This window comes from Mobula birostris, chromosome 7, assembly GCF_030028105.1.
Source record: "Mobula birostris isolate sMobBir1 chromosome 7, sMobBir1.hap1, whole genome shotgun sequence".
Taxonomy (NCBI): domain Eukaryota; kingdom Metazoa; phylum Chordata; class Chondrichthyes; order Myliobatiformes; family Myliobatidae; genus Mobula; species Mobula birostris.
This window is the reverse complement of record NC_092376.1, coordinates 80,464,410-80,484,766: the sequence shown is the minus strand read 5'-3', so window position 1 is coordinate 80,484,766 and position 20,357 is coordinate 80,464,410. Positions and strand designations below refer to the sequence as shown.

General features: G+C 42.7%; 1 protein-coding gene across 1 annotated transcript; it reads left to right on the top strand.

Moving 5' to 3' along the window:
- The first annotated feature begins 2,307 nt into the window (after window positions 1-2,307).
- LOC140200938 (uncharacterized) lies at window positions 2,308-8,792 on the top strand. Its single transcript, XM_072264583.1, is given in 5 exon segments — window positions 2,308-2,552; window positions 3,160-3,792; window positions 3,794-4,001; window positions 4,869-6,028; window positions 8,762-8,792. Coding segments are annotated over 5 exon segments (2,277 nt in total).
- The last annotated feature ends 11,565 nt before the right edge of the window (window positions 8,793-20,357 follow it).

The window sequence follows — 20,357 nt, the reverse complement described above, 5'->3', positions numbered from 1 at the left end:
TATTTCCAACTTTGAAAATGATTGCACTACCCCTTCACATGATGAATTCCTGATCACGTCAACACGTGAACGGACAGTGTCTCTGCATCTCCCTATTCATTCCTTCATCTTTTTTAGTTACTGGTTCATCCACTATTGAAAATTAGGTCTCCTTTAAAGTTCAAAGCTCAAAGTAAATTTTATTATCAAAGTGCGTAGATGTCACCATATACAACCCTGAGATTTATTTCCTGCAGGGCATACTCAGCAGATCTATAAATAGCAAGGTATAATAACAAGATCAAAGAAGGATCAACCAGAGTGCAGAAGGCAACAAACTGTGCAGATGCAAATATAAGCAAATAGCTATAAATAATGAGAATGAAATGAAGAGTCCTTGAAAGTGATTTCATTAGTTGTGGGACAAGTGAAGTTGAGTGTTTAGTTCAAGAGCCTGATAGCTGAAGGGTAGTAACCATTCCTGAACCTAGTGGTGTGGGTCCTGAGACTTTTGTATTTTCTACCTGATGGCAGCAGTAGGAAGAGAGCATGACCTGGCTCGTGGGGATCCTGGATGATGGATGCTGCTTTCCTACGATTCTAACAAAACCCATCAGAATTTTAAGTGCAGTTTCACTTTCATTTGGTCTTCAGTCCCATATTCTCCCACCTTGACTGATAACAAAGGCTACCTCTCACTGGTAATAGCATAAAAATGTCTGCATCCTTCCAATCATAGGTGCTTGCTTAGCAGACAAATGGCAGATGCATTGCAGCGTTATGATTTTTAAAACAATATAGAGCTGTAAAAAATTGGGCAGAATGAATGAAGACCTTTGTTACTGAATAATGGTTAAATTAGTGGCGCTCTAACTCACACAAAATTTTGATTATGGTCCACCTGTGATATATAGCTGGGCTGTGTTCAACTTGGCCTATCTCTAACAGAATTAATTTGATATATCCTGTGTGAAAGTTTAACACAATTGAAGTCAACTGGACACTAATGGTCTGGGAAGTGTTTGTTTGCTGGCAGGTATCAGCGAATCTTCGGGTCATTTCCTTGGAGATATCACTTTACTAAAGTGAGGAAAACACTATTAAATGGATTTTTTTTCTATCCCTGTTTTAAAACCGTTTTGTAGATTGCTTGGTTACTCTGCCATTTGAAGTACCCATGAAATATCCAGCCTCCCATATAGCTAAATCTGAACTAGATGCACTGATCTACATCTCCTCAGAGAATGTGTTAAGGAACTGGAGCTGCAACTCGATGATCTTTGGCTCATATGGGAAACTGGGGGAGGTGATAGAACCTACAGGGAGGTAGTCACTCTGAGGTTACAGGAAGCAGGTAACTGGGTGACTGTCAGGAGAAGAAAGAGAAATAGGCAACATTACAGAGTATATCTCTGTGGCTGTACCCCTCATTGTAACGGGAACAAAATTGAGAAAGGTGATGAATAAAGGGCTGAAAGGGTTATATTTGAATGCATATAGTATACAGAATAACGTAGATGATCTTGTAGCACAGTTAGAGATTGGCAGGTATGACGTTATGGGCAACTTAGCTGTAGATGAAAGAAGATTATAATTGGAACCTTAACATTTAAGGATACACATTGAAAAAACAGGTAGGTAAGAAGTGGCAGTGGTGTGGCTCTGTTGGTAATATATGAAATTCAGTCCTAAGAAAGAGGCGACATAGGATAGGAAGATGTAGAATCGTGGGTAGAGTAAAGAAACTGCAAGGGTAAAAAGACCTTGAGGGATTAATATACAGGGGCCCGAACAGTAGCCAGGATGTGGGCTGCAAGTTACAGTGGGAGATCAAAAATGCAAGTCAAAAGGGAAATGTTACGATAGTTATGGGGGATTTCAATATGTAGGTAAATTGGGAAATTAATTTGGTGTTGATTTTGCATCCTAAGGGAGAAAATTTGTAGAATGCCTGTGAGATCGTTTTTTAAAACAGCTTGTGGTTTAGTCCACTAGGGGACCAGCTATCTTGGATTGGGTGTTGTGTAATCAACCAGATTTGATTTGGGAGCTTAAGGTAAAGGAACCCTTAGGAGTCAGTGATCATGATATGATAGAATTTACCAAGCAATTTGAGAAGGAGAAGCTAAAGTCAGATGTATTAGTAGTACAGTGGAGTAAAGGGAATTACAGAGGCACGAGAGAGGAGCTGGCCAAAGTTGATTGGAAGGGATACTAACAGGGATAACAGTGTAACAGCAATGGCTCAGGTTTCTGGGAACAATTTGGAAGGTGCAATAATGGATACATACCAGTGCAGTTGGTGCAGCAGGCTGGACCGATGTGGGGATGCCGCCTCATGGTGAGGCTGAGGCCGGGGCCTGGCCCTGGGCCGGCTGCCGCCACTGCACCGTCGGCAGCCTGCAGCCAGTGCGAGGCGGCGGCGGGCGGAGGGGGCGAGGCCCGAGGCCTGGAGCTGGTCTGCCGCTCGTCATGACCACCAGTAACCAAGGTGATCATCCCAATGGCGGAGCAGGCGGAAGAGGAGACATCTCCCAACGGCTGCAAAGGCAGATGAGGATGCTCAACAACGGGTAGGGAGGCTTGCGAGCACGCCGCAAGAACTGCCGTAGACCCACAACACTCAGGGCTTGTCTACCTAGCGTGTGAAGCCTGGATTCGGCGGACTGCGCGGAAGAAACCATCACTGGTTCAACGGGCAGAAAGGTGATTCTCAGCAATGCGTCGTGGAGCGCTAAGAGGGCACAGTGAGACACACAGAACACTGCTGGCCATCCACTGCATCCTGACCTATCTCCAGCCGTCTCGACTATGTCTTGCCACTGGGTCCAGATAGGCCGGGACGAGAGAGTGAGGCTGACGACCTGCACAACTCTCCCTCACTTTAATCCAAGTCAAGCACAAGTCATGACTTCAAACCCAACGCAAAACCTAAAGTCCTGTGGCGATGGGGGAGCGGCGAAGCAGCAGGTACGGATACACTGGAAGCTGTCGTCACAAACCTGCACACAGGCGGCCCAGGGCATAGGGTCGCTCTCTACTGGACCGAAGCAGCAGTTGAGTTCGGCAGCCCCCTGGGTGTCTGAGCAGCCCTCTTTAGGATCGCTCTGCTCACCTCCATGGAGGAAGGGGCTGGAAAAGGTGCCTCAAACATAGTCTGCTTCACTTCACCCTGGCCAGCTTACCGCGGCTGGTGGGGATCCCTCATAGCGGTCGACCTACAACAGTGAAGAAGAAAGTGATGGTGCTCAACCTTGGCACATGGAACATGAGAACTCTGCGAGATAACGTCAAGGCAGACAGACCAGAGAGAAGAACTGCACTGGTTGCAAAAGAGCTAGCTCGCTACAATGTGGACATAGCAGCTCTCAGCGAAACGTGCCTAGCAGACAAGGGCCAGCTGACAGAACGTAGTGGTGGATACACGTTCTTCTGGAGCAGTCGCAGCAGCGCTGAACGACGAGAAGCAGGCATGGGATTTGCCATCAATTCTAACCTCGCCCGTAAACTCACCAAGCACCCAGAGAGCATCAACGACCGCCTGATGACACTTCAGCTCCCACTTGCAAACAAGAAGAGTGCTATGCTGATTAGTGCCTACGCTCCCACCATGACCAACCCAGATGACATTAAAGACAAGTTCTATGAAGAACTCGACGCCCTCATCTCAGCAATCCCACAGTCAGAGAAGCTCATCGTTCTCGGGGACTTCAATGCCAGAGTAGGGACAGACTACCAAACCTGGGAAGGGATCATTGGAGGACACGGCACTGGCAAGTGTAACAACAACGGCCTTCTGCTCCTCAAGACGTGCCACACACGACCTTGTCATCACCAACACCCTGTTCCGCCTACCCACCCGTAAGAAGACGTCATGGATGCACCCATGCTCGAAGCACTGGCATCTGATTGACTACATCATCACCAGGAAGAGGGACAGGATGGATGTCAGAGTGACGAGAGCCATGTGTGGTGCCGACTGCTGGACCGACCACCGCCTCATTGTGTCCAAGTTCAGGCTTCGCATTCTGCCCATGAGAAGACCCCAAGGGCAGAAGACTGCAAAGAGGCTGAATGTCTCCAAGCTGAAAAGCAGCAGGGTTGCAGAAGAATTTGTCGATGACCTTGAAGGCAGACTGCCAGACACACCACAGGAAGACGGGGCCAGCGTTGAGAGACAGTGGACGGCCTTCAGAGACGCTGTCTACACTACCGCCCTCGAACATCTCGGACCAGCAACCCGAAGAAACCAAGACTGGTTCGATGAGAATGATGAAGAAATACAGGCACTACTAATGGAGAAACATCAACATTACAGAGTGCATCAGAACGACCCCATGTCGCTAGCCAAGAAAGATGCCTTTACCAACGCAAGAAGAAAGGTGCAGAAAAAACTTCGCGAGATGCAGGACAGCTGGTTCAGCAAGAAGGCCGATGAAATCCAGGGCTATGCAGACAGCCACGACATAAAGCGTTTCTACGATGCATTTAAGGCTGTATACGGACCTCAGTCCTCCGGCTCCTCACCCCTCCTCAACGCCGATGAGACACAGCTGCTGACAGAGAAGAAGCAGATTCTGGATCTGGGGGCTGAGCACTTTAACAACGTCCTTAACCGCCCTGCCGACATCAACGACGAGGCCATCGCCCGCCTGCCCCAGGTAGAGATCAACAAGAACCTCGACACCCTCCCCACAGTAGATGAAGTCAGGAAGGCAGTGAAGCAACTCTCCTGTGGCAAAGCGCCAGGACCCGATGCAATCCCTGCTGAGGTATACAAAGCAGGAGGCCCTGTCATGATGCAAAAGCTGACTGTTCTCTTCCAGTCCATGTGGAAAAAGGGACAGGTCCGGCAACAGCTGAAAGATGCCAGCATAGTCCACATCTACAAGAGGAAAGGCAACCGCCAGTCTTGCGACAACCACCGAGGCATCTCCCTCTTGTCCATTGCGGGGAAGATTCTGGCCCACATCCTGCTCAACCGCCTTCTCCAACATCCTGAGCAAGATCTGCTCCCAGAAAGCCAGTGCGGCTTCCGTGCTGAACGTGGGACCGCGGACATGATTTTTGCTGCGTGCCAACTCCAGGAAAAATGCCAGGAGCAACACAGCGACCTCTTCGTGACCTTTGTCGATCTAACCAAGGCTTTCGATACGGTCAGCAGAGAAGGCTTGTGGAAGATCATGGAGAAGTTTGGCTGCCCCAGCAAGTTCATCACAATCGTCCGGCAGTTCCACGACGGTATGATGGTGAAAGTTCTGGATGACGGCGACGAGTCGGAGGCCTTCCCAGTGACAAATGACGTCAAACAAGGCTGCGTTCTTGCCCTGACTCTGTTCAGTATGGTATTCTCTGCCATGCTGACAGATGCCTTCCGTAACTACAAAGAAGGAATCCACGTCAGGTACAGGACTGAGGGCAGGTTGTTCAACCTTAGGCGCCTGCAGGCAGTTACAAAGGTGCGAGAGACTGTCATCAGAGACTTGTTGTTTGCTGATGACTGTGCACTCAACGCCAGCACAGAGCAGGAGATGCAGCATGAAATGGACTGCTTCTCACAAGCCTGCAACAACTTCGGTCTCACTATCAGCACCAAAAAGACCGAAGTTATGTACCAGCCTGCCCCAGGAAAGCCATACCAGGAGCCGCGCATCACGGTGAAGGGCCAGAACCTCCAGGCAGTCGACAACTTCACCTACCTGGGCAGCATACTCTCTCGCGCAGTGAACATAGACGCTGAGGTCAACAACAGGATTGCCAAAGCCAGCGCTGCCTTTGGGAGACTCCGTGAGAACGTCTGGGAGCGGAGAGGACTCAGCCTTACCACCAAGCTGAAGGTCTACTGTGCAGTGGTCCTTACCACCCTCCTTTACGCCAGCGAGACCTGGACTGTCTACAGCAGACACGCCAAACAGCTCAACCATTTTCACCTGAGCTGTCTCCACAGACTCCTCCACATTAGGTGGCAGGACAAAGTCCCCGACACGGAAATCCTGGAACGAGCTGGGCTCTGCAGCGTCTACACCCTCCTGCTGAAAGCCCAAGCCAGGTGGGCTGGACATGTGGTCAGAATGCCAGACAGCCGATTGCCTAAGCAGCTGCTGTACGGAGAACTGTGTCAGGGCAAGCGCTCAGTCGGGGGGCAGAAGAAACGTTACAAAGACTGCCTCAAAGCGTCCCTCAAAGGTCTGGGTGTCGACATAAACATGTGGGAGACGCTTGTCTTTGACTGTCCAGCTTGGCGCAGCAAGATCACCACAGGAGCCCGTGCAGCTGAAGTCAGGCGCATCATCGAGGCGCAACGAAAGCGTGCTGTGCGCAAGGCCCGAGCAGCATCCACTGCCACGACAGCACCCACTCACTTGTGTCCCACATGTGGGCGAGCCTTCAGGGCCCGGATTGGCCTCATTCGTCACCTCCGGACCCACAGCCACCAATCTCCCATTTGACTTTGAAGCCATGGTCATCTTCGATTGCGAAGGACGAACAACACATACCAGAGATGAATAAATATTCTAAAGGCAGGATGACACAACTAGAGCTGACAGAGGAAGTCAGAGCCAACATAAAAACAAAGGAGAAGGTGTATCACGGAGCAAAATGAGTAGGAAGTTAGAGGACTGGAAAACTTTTAAAAACCAGCCAAAGACAACTGAAAAAATCATAAGGAGGGAAAAGATGAAATAGGAAGGTAAGCTAGCCAATATATCAAAGAGGAAATCAAAAAAGCTTTTTTCAAATATATAAAGAATAAAAGATAAGTGAAAGTAGATATTGGGCCACTGGAAAATTGGCAAGTAATAGCGGGGTGGAGGGGTGGACAAGGAATTGGCAGATGAATTGAATAAGCATTTCGCATTGGACATCAGTGTGAAAGACAGTAGCAGTATGGGAAGTTTGAGAGTGTCAGAGGACAGAAGTGAGTGCAGTTGCTATTATAGAGAGGAAGTGCTTGGAAAGATAAATGGTCTGAAGATAGATAGTCAGCTGGACCAGTTGTACTCCACCTCATGGTTCTGAAAGAGGTGGTTGAAGAGACTGTGGAGGCATTTTTAATGATTTTTCAAGAATCACCGGATTCCGGTATGGTTCTGGAGGACTGGAAGATTGTAAATATCACTCCACTCTTCAAGGGAGGGAGGCAAAAAGGAAATTATAGGCCAGTTAGCCTGACCTCAATGGGTGGAAAGATGTTGGAGTGGATTGTAAACAATGAGCTTTTGGGGTACTTGGAGACACATGGTAAAATAGGCCTAAATCAGCATGGTTTTCCTTCAGGGAAATGCTTGCCTAACAAACCTAGTGGAATTCTTTGAGGAAATAACAAGTAGGACCGACAAAGGAGACTGGTGGATGTTGTGTACTTGGATTTTCAGAAGGCCCTTGACAAGGTGCCGTACTTGAGTCTATTTAGCAAATTAAGAACCCACAATATTACAGGAAAGACACCGGCATGGATAGAGCATTGGCTGATTGGCAAGGAGCAAAGAATGGGAATAAAGGGAGCCTTTTCTGACTGGCCGCCAGTGATTACTGGTGTTCCACAGGGGTTGGTGTTAGGACCGCTTCTTTTTAAGTTGTATGTCAGTGAGTTGTATCACAGAATTGATGGCTTTCTGGCCAGGTTTGTGGATGATACAAGGATAGGTGGAGGGACAGGTAGTGTTAAGGAAACAGGGAAGCTGCAAAAGGACTTAGATGGATTTGGAGAATGGACAACAAAGTGACAGATGGAACACAGTGCCGGGAAGTGTATGGCCATGCACCTTGGTATAAGGAATAAAAGCACAGACTATTTTCTAAACGGGCAGCAAATTCAAAAATACAAAGCGCAAAGGGGCTTGGGAGTCCTCGTGCAGGCTTCTCTATAGGTTACCTTGCAGATTGAGTCAGTTGTGAGGAAAGCAAAATCAAAGTTAGCATTCATTCCCTAAGGACTAGAATATAAAAGCAAGGGTGTAATGCTGAGGCTTTATAAGGCACTGGCGAGGTCTCACTTGGAGAATCGTGAATAGTTTTGGGTCCCTTATCTAGGAATGGATTTGCTGATATTGGAGAGGATTCAAAGGAGGTTCACAACAAATTATTCTGGGAAGGAAAAGTTTATGATATTAGGAGTGTTTGATGGCTCTGGAATTGAGAAGAATGAGGGGTGATCTTATTAAAACCAATGAAATGTTGAGAAACTTAGAGTGGATATGGGGAAGATGTTTCCGATAGTTGGGGAGTCTAGGATCGGGGGACACAACCTCAGAATAAAAGGACGTACATTTAGAATGGAGATGAGATGGAATTTCTTTAGCCATTGGGTGTATTTAAGGGGGAGGTTGATAGATTCTTGGTTGATCAGGGCATGAATGGTTATGGGGAGAAAGCAGGAGCATGGGGGTGAGAGGAAAAATGAATCAGCTATAATGGAATGGTGGAGCAGACTCGATGGGCCAAATGGCCTAATCCTGCTCCTAATGTCCTATAGTGCTTTCTTTGACATAGTAGTAGATTTCATCGACATATTCCAGTTATTGAGAAAAAAAGCTTTTAATGTGGAAAAGATTTATGGTAGTCTCTTTGCTTTTAGATCATGATTTAATTGTTTTGCTATTCACAACCTAAATTAGGTATTTATATTTGTTTCCTGACATGCGATCTTTTAACATGTTTAGGATCCATTCTCCATTTGTAAATGCTTTTCTGAAAGCATCTAATTTACAGACTTCAACAGTATATAAGGGTCAAGCAGTAAGAATTAATTGGGCTCACGTTACTCTGTTTTTTTCTAAAGGTCTCCTGCACCTAAGAACTTCTGTCCATGAATCCTTCTTTGCCAACCTACTTGGTTTAGGGAAATATTTATGGAGTTGCTTCCCAGTTATCCACAGTATCCAAAGAAAACTCTAAAATATAGATTAATTGTCACCTTTTGGCTAGTTCATGAAGTTGGATTCCAATCCTTTCACAATGCTGATGAATGTTTTTGGTCTAAGAATATAGTTCCTCATTTACCTGTATCTGTAGACTTAATGCTATAATTTATGTCTCTGTCTTTTGTTTTCTATCTCCCTCTCTTTTAGGAAAGAAGATAGTGAAGACGAAAAAGTATTCATCAATTTTAAGAAAGTATGTGGAATATATTTTAGCTCTGCAACTGAATAATACCTTAAGGATTATTGTTACAATAACTCTTAAATCATAAGACTAATAATCCTATTTTAACGTTATCTGCCGTGGCTAAAGGGATGTAACAGCTGGATGCATTAAAGAAGTCTAAAAGCTTTTAGATTAAACTTGTCACATGAAATATCCACATAATGGCTTCAAAGGATATAGACAATTATGTCAACTATTGTTTTTATCCATGTGGCATCGGAAGTCCATTAATAATTATTTTAAAGCAGGAAATTGCATCTAATAAAAATGAGGGGAAATCTGCTGTGTCAAGGAAATAGATTCCTAAAATTAAGGTAGTGTTAACTTTGACTTAGTTTTGATTCTATATAGCAGTAGAGTGATCACTGGAGCTGTGTATGATGTTCCCTAAGGGATTGTCTATTGGTGGGTCCTCAGGTGGCTGTGGAGGCTGATCAGGGGTCCACATATTCTGTTGCAGTGTGGGCAAGAGTAAGTGGTGGGTGTGGTGGGTGTTTGGGTCTTCTGGTTGTTGCATCTCTCCTTTTACAGCTGCCACTTGTTCTCTGTGGCACAGCAGAAGCCATTCTTGTGCAACACAATCTCCCTTGAACAGATTTCCTCCAGGAGTATCTATTGAGTGCAAAGTCTTGTCAGTATCTAGATGTAATGTTGAATTTCTTATTGCATGTAGCTGATTTCTGCTGCACTATTTGACTATCACATAGATTCCAAAAGCAACTTCATTATAAAGACAGACAGTTAAATATGTGATCTCACCTTTGACTTTGGCAGTCAAGTTTTCCAGGAGCATACATACATTATTCAAACACTCTCCCAGCTCTGGAAAGTGATGCAACAGCATGAAGAATATATATTGTAATAATAAACAAAAGAAGGAAGTGTGCACCTAGACACCTGAAAGACCGTATCTACAGGAGGCGTATTCTTTGTGCAAAGGGGCCGTGCAAACCTTTCAAGATCAGTCAATTTTTTTTCTGGTTGAACATTGTCAGCTGTCTCTACACATAGTGATATTCTCTGACTAGCTGCACTTTGGGGAAAGCTGCATTTCTGATTATTTGATAAAAGGAGATGAATTCTTTCCACCCTGAGTGTGGAGCCTGTGTGACCTTCCCATCCCAGAGGGGAATGGCAGCCAGTTGATGTGCCAGAACCTGTCCCTAAATAGCACTGTTCCGGGGAGACAGGGCAAGCAAAAGCTGATGTTCTATTAGTAAATTATTTGATTTTTAAGGACATTGTGGCTGGAAGATATGGTTTCACTATTGTTAACATCATTTGGAGGAGTTTCATGTTAAGAAAATATTTTTAATGCTAGTTGCAATCTTGCCTAAAAGATGAGGACTGGATTTTGCTCTGAATGCTTAGATGCACGGAAATGTGAATAATATTGTTTTACTTGGTGTTAAGAGTACTTTCAAATGCAGCTTCATGCGAAGTAATTTTTGAGCCACTGTGCCCTGAAATGTTGTTTTATATTTGAACTAATCAATAACAATTGTTTTCATCATCTCCCAATTGTTTGCTGAAGTATTAGTTCTTGGTTTAACTTTGACTCTATGGTATGCCCATTTGAGTGTACACTCTGCCCACACTTCTGTGGCTGCAGCACAAGCTGTTGCAATGCCCTGTTAGAATTTTGCCATGCAATTTTTACCAAGACATGGGGTTGTTTTGTATGTCAGTTCAATAGTTTGCCAGTTATACTCAAGAACTTTCTTAGCCTTAATAGAAAAAAGTTATTTGGATGGAAGTAACAGAGAAACTACCTGCATTATGAGTTACATTGAACAGCATAGAATTTGCAGCAAATATAGACTAATCAGCCTTTTTGGTCTTTCGTCATCACCATCATCAGGTGCCATGCCCAGTTTGAGCTTTGACTGCCATGGCCCACACACTCCTGTTTTGGGTCAAGTGGATCAATTCACTGGTATTCATTTCCAGTCCTCTGGCTGCTGTCTCCATCATACTTTATACCTTAAACTTTATTGTCGCCAAACAATTGATACTAGAACGTACAATCATCACAGTGATATTTGATTCTGCGCTTCCTGCTCCCTGGATTACAAATATTAAATATTAAAAATAGTAAAAATTAGTAAATATTAAACATTTAAATTATAAATCATAAATAGAAAATAGAAAAATGGAAAGTGCAGTAGTGCAAAAAAACCAAGAGGCAGGTCCGGATACTTGGAGGGTACGGCCCAGATCCGGGTCAGGATCGGTTCAGCAATCTTATCACAGATGGAAAGAAGCTGTTCCCAAATCTGGTCGTACGAGTCTTCAAGCTCCTGAGCCTTCTCCCGGAGGGAAGAGGGACGAAAAATATGTTGGCTGGGTGGGTCGTCTCCTTGATTATCCTGGCAGCACCACTCCAACAGCGTGCGGTGTAAAGTGAGTCCAAGGACGGAAGATGGTTTGTCATCAACATTTGTCTTTGTCTTCCTCTTGCTTTCTTCCCTTCAATCTTTCCCATAATTACCATCCATTCTAACTCTTCTTTCCTAATCACATGTCCAACGAAGTTACGTTGCTTTTTCATGATCTCATACATTATTTCTCTTTTAGTGTTTGCTCTGTTTATGATATCCACATTAGATATTTGTTTCGTCCGTGATATTCTTTGTATCCTTCTCAAAAACCACATCTCTGCTGCTTCAATTCGTTTGCTCCTGTTAATAGATATCGTCCAACATTCTGAGCCATATAACATAACTAGATAAACGTAACATTTCAGTACTCTGAGGCAGGTTGTCATGCCTAGTTTAGAATTGGTCAGTATACTCTTCATTCTCATAAAGGTGTCTTTTGCCATCCCTATTCTTCTTTTGATATCCAAGTCGCACCTGCCATCTGATGTCACCCAGCTTCCTAAGTAGCAAAAGTTCTGTACTTGTTTTATGTCTTCCCCGTTTATTCTCAGCCTGCAGATAGGATTCTCCTTCTTTTTGGATATCACTATACATTCTGTCTTTTTGTAATTGATAGATAGACCCATTTTTGTACTTTCTTCTACAACTATATCAATTAAATTTTGTAGTTCTTCCTCCGTACTTGCAATTAACACAGTGCCATCTGCATATCAGAAACTATTGATGTTTTCACTGCTAACTTTGGTTCCCAAGATGTCTCTTATTTTTGTAATATTGTTTCACTGTACACATTAAATAAATCAGGGGAGAAAGCACACCCTTGTCTAATCAGGGGAGAAAACACACCCTTGTCTAACGCCTCTCTTGATTTCCGTAAACTGACGCACTTCACCATCTATTCTTACACCAGCAGTTTGTTCCCAGTACAGATTTCTGATTAGGCAGGGGTCTTTCAAATCTAGATCTAGAGTTTTCTGTAATATTTCAAATAACTTATTGTGCTTCACTTTATCAAATGCTTTTGTGTAGTCGATAAAACAAACAAACAAATCTTCTTGCACTTGAATAGCTCGTTCTGATAGTATCCTTAACATCAATATTGCGTTTCTTATACCTTTGTCTTTCACAAAACCACATTGTTCTTTACCTATTTCAGCTTGTATCTTACTTTTAGCTCTTGTCATCAAAATTCTTGAAAGTACCTTGGTGATATGACTCATTAAACTTATGGTCCTATGTAATTCACATCCTATTGCTTCAGGTTTCTTAGGAAGAGTGATAAATACTGATTTTTTCATCTCTTCTGTTATTATTCCAGTCTCATAAATGTCATTGATTAAATCAGTAACTTTTTCAATTCCATAATCTTCAAGGGCGATAATTTGTTCTATTATTAATTCATCAGGTCCTGCTGCCTTTCCTTTCTTTATCTTATTTATTACATTACGAACTTCAGATTTTAAAATACTTGGACCTTCAACGTTTTTCTTAATTTCTGTTTTTTTGCCTCGATCATCTTCAAACAATTCCTGAATATACTCTGTCCACCTGTTCATAATCTCATCTTTTCCAATGATAATGGTACCGTCCTTTGCTTTCAAACATCCACCTGAAGAACAGAGGAGTTTTTTACCAGTGATATTCTTGATTTGTTAATGTAACCTTTTTGGATCAGTAATAGGGATTCTTTCTATTTGCTCACATTCCTGGTTTAACCATTCTTCTTTGGCTTTTTGACATAAGCTTTTAACTTTTTTATCTAAGGACTTATATTCTATAGGATTTGCTTTCTTCAGTCTCCTTTCTTCCATTAGATTTTTGATTTCATCTGCCATCTATTTATTCTTTGTGCTTTTTCCTTTTTTAGGAATCACTGACTTTGCTGATTCTACCAAGGGATCCTTTAGAGAGTTAAATTTCATTTCTACATGATTGCTATCATCTTCAACAGATTCTATTTCTAGACATTGAAATCTATCCTTACTTCAATGGTAAATTTTTGTCTTAAGTTTTCTTCTTTAATTAATTGCAAGTAGTCAAGGGATTGTTCAGGTTTTTGCTTCTTTAGTTTTTTGCTTTACTTTTACATGACATACCACTGAGTTATAGTCACTATTACAGTCTGCACCTGGATATGTTTGGCATTGAGTCACTGAGTTTCTAAATCTCTGGTTTATAGTAATAAAGTCAATTTGATTTCTGGTGTTATCACCTGGACTTTTCCAGGTCCACAAGCATCTTGGATGGTTTTTAAAGTAGGTATTCATAATGACCTGATTATTCATCTTGCACCATTCTACCCATTTCTCACCTCTTTCATTTCTTTCCCCTTGTCCAAATTTTCCTATGGTATTTCCATCAGCACCTTGTCCTACTTGAGCATTTAGATCTCCCATGACAATAACAATATCTTGAGATCTGCATCCATCCTTTGCTTGTTCAAGCTCTTCATAGAATTTATTTATATCCCTATTTGTTCCATCTGTTGTTGGTGCATATACCTGTGTAATTTGATCTTTACAGCATTTATAATCCCCACAAGCCTGCATCACATCTATCCTTATGCCAGCTTTTTTTATGACTTCTGGTCAAGTTGGTGCCAGCGAACCATAATTCCTCATTGCAACGTCTTCCAGATAGTCAATCTCTCCAATTATTACACTTTTTCTATGCCTTCTGCTTGTTTTTTTTGTTTTGTTTGTGTTACAGTAACTGTTGGAGCCTGTGACGTGCAGTTTGGAACTCAAAGTATCCAGCGCTGTGTCCTGAAAGCTGCTTTGTGGAGACCAGAGATGTGAGGTGGGGTGGGGGGGGGGTGAGGGGGGGTGAAAAGGACTAATACCACAAGCTGACTCAAGGAAAAGATGAGGTATAGGGTCAGAAACGACTCCATCTCAAAGCTGCGAAAAGTTGAAGTGTTGAGGTGACTGCAGGGGGGTCAGCGATGGCTCCCAATGGACGACGACGGTCAGCAGATTGGCATGTTCGGCTGCTGATCAGCAGTGTTCGGACCTGGGTCGGCGGTCTCTCTTTATGGAAGGAGTGAGTTCATGCGGCTGCTATTCGTGTATGCAGACAAAGAGATATTTCCCATAATTTGAGAGTTATGTGATTATTGGACTGTACATTGGTTTCCTTCAGTTTTCCAGTGTTTCCTTTCTTGTGGATGATTGGTGAGTGGGTGATCCGTTCACTTTTAGTCTGTAAATTGGGGGGGGGGGTGTTTGGGGTTTTGGTGATACTATTGCTGCTCTTTTCTGTGGGTGAGGGTGTTGGAGATTGTTAGTGTTACTGTTCTGTGATTGAGGGGGGTCAGTGGTTGCTATTGTGGCTGTTTTTTGCTGTGGGGGAGGGGGGATTTGGGGGCCTGTGAGTTTTGTTCTTTTCCTTTTCGTGCTGGGGGTAGGGAGTTGATGTCTCTTCTTTCTGTATTAAATGGTTATGTGGAGAAGCCAAGTATCAGAGTTGTACTGTACATGACAAAAAAATGAACCTTTGAGCCTTTGTTGCCATTGACCAATACCACTAAGCAAGAGTCTGTGGACCCCAGGTTGGGAAATTCTGCCTAATGCTATCCTTCTTTGCCTTGCAACCTTACTCTTACCCAGCTCTCCTTTTCCTTATCTAGCAACAATGCTATTCACCTCAGCAACCCCCATGTTCGAGCATTCCGACCCTCTATGGACAAAGAGGATACTCCTAAATTCTTACTGGAATTACTAACTTATTACTCCTAGTTTTGCCCTCAGAAGTGGAATCACCTTTCGACTATCTCATCGATTCCCTTCACCATATCGAAGAGTCAGCAGAAGGAACAGAGAATTTTTTTCAAAATAGGTGTGGTCAGGAAATATTTTCAGACATTTCAGTTAGTTATGTGCGATAATTTTCACTGAGTTAGCTTTGACAAATAGCTTTGTATTCCAAGGAGGAGTAGTTAGCACCTCCTCCAACAAAACCTTTGAATTATCATCCTGAGAATTGTCCTGGAAGTTGCATCCTCCCCACTATTGAAACCATTTATTAAATATCCTATGGTGCATTGAGACAATTTTCCTTCAATTAAGAGCAAAAATCTTTTATTTTTGTTAATGCGTAGGTCTACAACCTATGGGGTCACTTCCGAGGGCTCTTCATCTCATGTTCTTGATATCTAGTTCGTATTTATTAATTATCACTATTTTGCTTTTTCTGTTGTTTCTTTGTGCTTACTGTAAATGTCCACAAGAAAATTAATCTCTGGATGGTATATCAGGACATATATGTACTTTGATGATAAATTTACTTCGAACTTTAAACTTTGAAGTAAATCCGAAAGCCCCTGGCAAAAATATTTCTCTTCCTCCCTCCTGGCGAAGGCATACTTGTGCCATAGGCATGTTTGGCCCAGATTTACTATTTTTTGGAATCCTGGCCAATAAACACTTGTGCAAGTAAACCAAAGCTTTAACATTCCTCAGAACCAGAGCACTCAGTGAACCAGATCGAGAAAACTCACCCCCTGTCAGAAATCTGAAGCAGTTTTATCAGTATTTCAATTTAAATATTAGCAATTTCACAATCAAGAAAGAATTCAGCATTTTTCTTACATTTAAAGGACAGATTTTGCAAATAATCTTTACAAAATAAAAAAAATGGCGATAGCAAAGTCATCATCATGACTTTGAGGACAGGTTTCATAAACTCGAATTACATTCCTTCCAGCATAGAAGGGGCGAATGGTGATCACATTATGATAGAAAAGATTTGATAAGGCAAGAGCAAAGGGGCAATATCAAGGGAGAGATTTCCTTGACAGTATTGATAATGATCAACTGATCTGTTTAATGAAATTGGTTAAGGGATAAACATATGTACCCTCGAGGCATTGCAAGCTATTTGTGCAAGTTTCTGTAGATTTTGATCATTTAAACTTAATTATCAATCCAATGAATTCTCTGTCTCTAGCACAGAACTGATGGCGAAATATCCAATGAGATATTAAGTTAAGATTTAGCCTGATGGATATCGACATCCCAAAGATGCTATTTGCAGAACATCTGGAAGTTCTCTGCAAGTATCCTGACAAATACATTTTCCTTAGTCAAGATCACTAGACCAGGTTATTTGGTCGTTATTGCATTACGGTTTGTGGGAGCTTGTTGTCTGCTAATTCATACATTAAGTTGTGACTCACTTCAAAAGACATTGGAATGCTGCAGAGTGCTTTGGGATATCCTGGGAATCAGAATCAGGTTTAACATCAGCAGTATATGTTGTAAACTTTGTTAACTTTGTGGCAGCAGTAAGACACAATATATGATGAATATAGAAAAAACTGAATTACAGTAAATATATATATGTATATTAAATAGTGAAATGAAAGTAAGTAGTGCAAAAACAGAAATGAAAAAAATACTGAGGTAATGGACTGTTCCGTATCAGTGGAAGTTCCTTCTTTCTTAGAAAGTCTTATGATGCTTTTCTTTTGACTGTACTTTCTGGGCTTTGAGTACACAACTTTATAATTTCTAACGTTATAGAGAGTTATCTATCTTGGTTCATTTATCCAGTATGCTCTACATGTAACTTCAGCCCTCTACTAACCTAGCTAACTCTGAGCTGCTTACCAACTGATATGGCTGACCTATCTCAGCTACGGCAAGCCCAGGTCACCTTCAACATCACCTTAGGGCAACTAGATATGGGCAATAAGTGCCATGCTTGGCATCAAATTTAACACCACTGAATGAATGGAGGAAAGAATGTCATTTAACTAACGGATTTCAATTTGATCATGGACAAGGATAGATCTGGTCCTAAGGTTGAGGTTCTGAACTGGAAGAAGGCCAAATGTGAAGAAATGAGAAAGGATCTAAAAAGCGTGGATTGGGACAGGTTGTTCTCTGGCAAAGATGTGATTGGTAGGTGGGAAGCCTTCAAAGGGGAAATTTTGAGAGTGCAGAGTTTGTATGTTCCTGTCAGGATTAAAGGCAAATTGAATAGGAATAAGGAACCTTGGTTCTCAAGGGATATTGAAACTCTGATAAAGAAGAAGAGGGAGTTGTATGAAATGTATAGGAAAGAGGGGGTAAATCAGGTGCTTGAGGAGTATAACAAGTGCAAGAAAATACTTAAGAAAGAAATCAGGAGGGCTAAAAGAAGACATGAGGTTGCCTTGGCAGTCAAAGTGAAGGATAATCCAAAGAGCTTTTACAAGTATATTAAGAGCAAAAGAATTGTAAGGGATAAAATTGGTCCTCTTGAAGATCAGAGTGGTCGGCTTTGTGCGGAACCAAAGGAAAAGGGGGAGATCTTAAATAGGTTTTTTGCGTCTGTATTTACTAAGGAAGCTGGGATGAAATCTATGGAATTGAGGGAATCAAGTAGTGAGACCATGGAAACTGTACAGATTGAAAAGGAAGAGGCGCTTGCTGTCTTGAGGAAAATTAAAGTGGATAAATCCCCGGGACCTGACAGAGTGCTCCCTCGGACCTTGAAGGAGACTAGTGTTGAAATTGCGGGGGCCCTGGCAGAAATATTTAAAATGTCGCTGTCTACGGGTGAAGTGCCGGAGGATTGGAGAGTGGCTCATGTTGTTCCGTTGTTTAAAAAAGGATCGAAAAGTAATCCGGGAAATTATAGGCCGGTGAGTTTAACGTCAGTAGTAGGTAAGTTATTGGAGGAAGTACTAAGAGACAGAATCTACAAGCATTTGGATAGACAGGGGCTTATTAGGGAGAGTCAACATAGGTTTGTGCGTGGTAGGTCATGTTTGACCAATTGTTGGAGTTTTTCAAGGAGGTTACCAGGAAAGTGGATGAAGGGAAGGCAGTGGATGTTGTCTACATGGGCTTCAGTAAGGCCTTTGACAAGGTCCCGCATGGGAGGTTAGTTAGGAAAATTCAGTCGCTAGGTATACGTGGAGAGGTGGTAAATTGGATTAGACATTGGCTCGATGGAAGAAGCCAGAGAGTGGTGGTAGAGAATTGCTTCTCTGAGTGGAGGCCTGTGACTAGTGGTGTGCCACAGGGATCAGTGCTGGGTCCATTGTTATTTGTCATCTATATCAATGATCTGGATGATAATGTGGTAAATTGGATCAGCAAGTTTGCTGATGATACAAAGATTGGAGGTGTAGTAGACAGTGAGGAAGGTTTTCAGAGCCTACAGAGGGACTTGGACCAGCTGGAAAAATGGGCTGAAAAATGGCAGATGGAGTTTAATACTGACAAGTGTGAGGTATTGCACGTTGGAAGGACAAACCAACATAGAACATACAGGGTTAATGGTAAGGCACTGAGGAGTGCAGTGGAACAGAGGGATCTGGGAATACAGATACAAAATTCCCTAAGAGTGTTGTCACAGGTAGATAGGGTCATAAAGAGAGCTTTTGGTACATTGGCCTTTATTAATCGAAGTATTGAGTATAAGAGCTGGAATGTTATTATGAGGTTGTATAAGGCATTGGTGAGGCCGAATCTGGAGTATTGTGTTCAGTTTTGGTCACCAAATTACAGGAAGGATATAAATAAGGTTGAAAGAGTGCAGAGAAGGTTTACAAGAATGTTGCCGGGACTTGAGAAACTCAGTTACAGAGAAATGTTGAATAGGTTAGGACTTTATTCCCTGGAGCGTAGAAGAATGAGGGGAGATTTGATAGAGGTATATAAAATTATGATGGGTATAGATAGAGTGAATGCAAGCAGGCTTTTTCCACTGAGGCAAGGGGAGAAAAAAAACCAGAGGACATGGGTTAAGGGTGAGGGGAGGAAAAATTTAAAGGGAACATTAGGGGGGGCTTCTTCACACAGAGAGTGGTGGGAGTATGGAATGAGCTGCCAGACGAGGTGGTAAATGCGGGTTCTTTTTTAACATTTAAGAATAAATTGGACAGATACATGGATGGGAGGTGTATGGAGGGATATGGTCCGTGTGCAGGTCAGTGGGACTAGGCAGAAAATGGTTCGGCACAACCAAGAAGGGCCAAAGGGCCTGTTTCGGTGCTGTAGTTTCTATGATTCTATGGATAGTTTAAATTTGGAAAGGGGCTAAGAACAAGAATGCATTTTCACTGTAGTCTCCCACATAGGACAATATACTTCGTCCAGGGATATAAATGGAACACTGAATCTACTACTGACGACAACAAGAGACCACATAACTGCTTAATTAGAATATTAGAAAGTAGAACTAAATTTAAATTAATATGATTAGTCTGAGGCCCGAATGAAATTAGGATTCGCTGTCCTGTAAATTAGACTGAAGTTTAATATGATAATTTTCTACATTGACTTTTCTAATTGGTTCTGTGTAGAAGGTGATTTTATTTTTCTGCAAGAGTACTGTTAAAATACGTTGGCGGGATGGGAATGAATTTGCTGCTGGCACATTGATCTTGTTCTCACCACATTGACAAGGGTTTGGAACATTTTATAGGTTGATGACCTCACTGTTGATGTTTGGCCTGTTGCTGGCAGCTTTCTAGCTGCAGCGAGCACAGCAAGTACTCCGAAAGGATGAGGAAAATGGTGGTTTAAGGTTAGATGCTGTCAAGGGAGTTGTCCATTTATGGAGCATTCTGGTCAAAGCTTATTCCAACACCTGAGGTTCCTTTAAATGTCAAAGAGCAGGCTGCGCAATGGATAGGACCTCTGCATGGACATGAAGTCAAAAATATGAACGGATATTGGAATCTGGGACAGAAAATAAAACAGTGGAAGAAATCCATGGGTCAAGTGGAGGCAAAAGATGTATGTTGGCATTTCAGGTCGAGACCCTACATTAGGACCTCAGCCTGATGAAGGGTCACAACCTGAACTGTTAACATAAACCTTCTGCCTCCACAGATGCTGCTTGACCTGCCGAGTT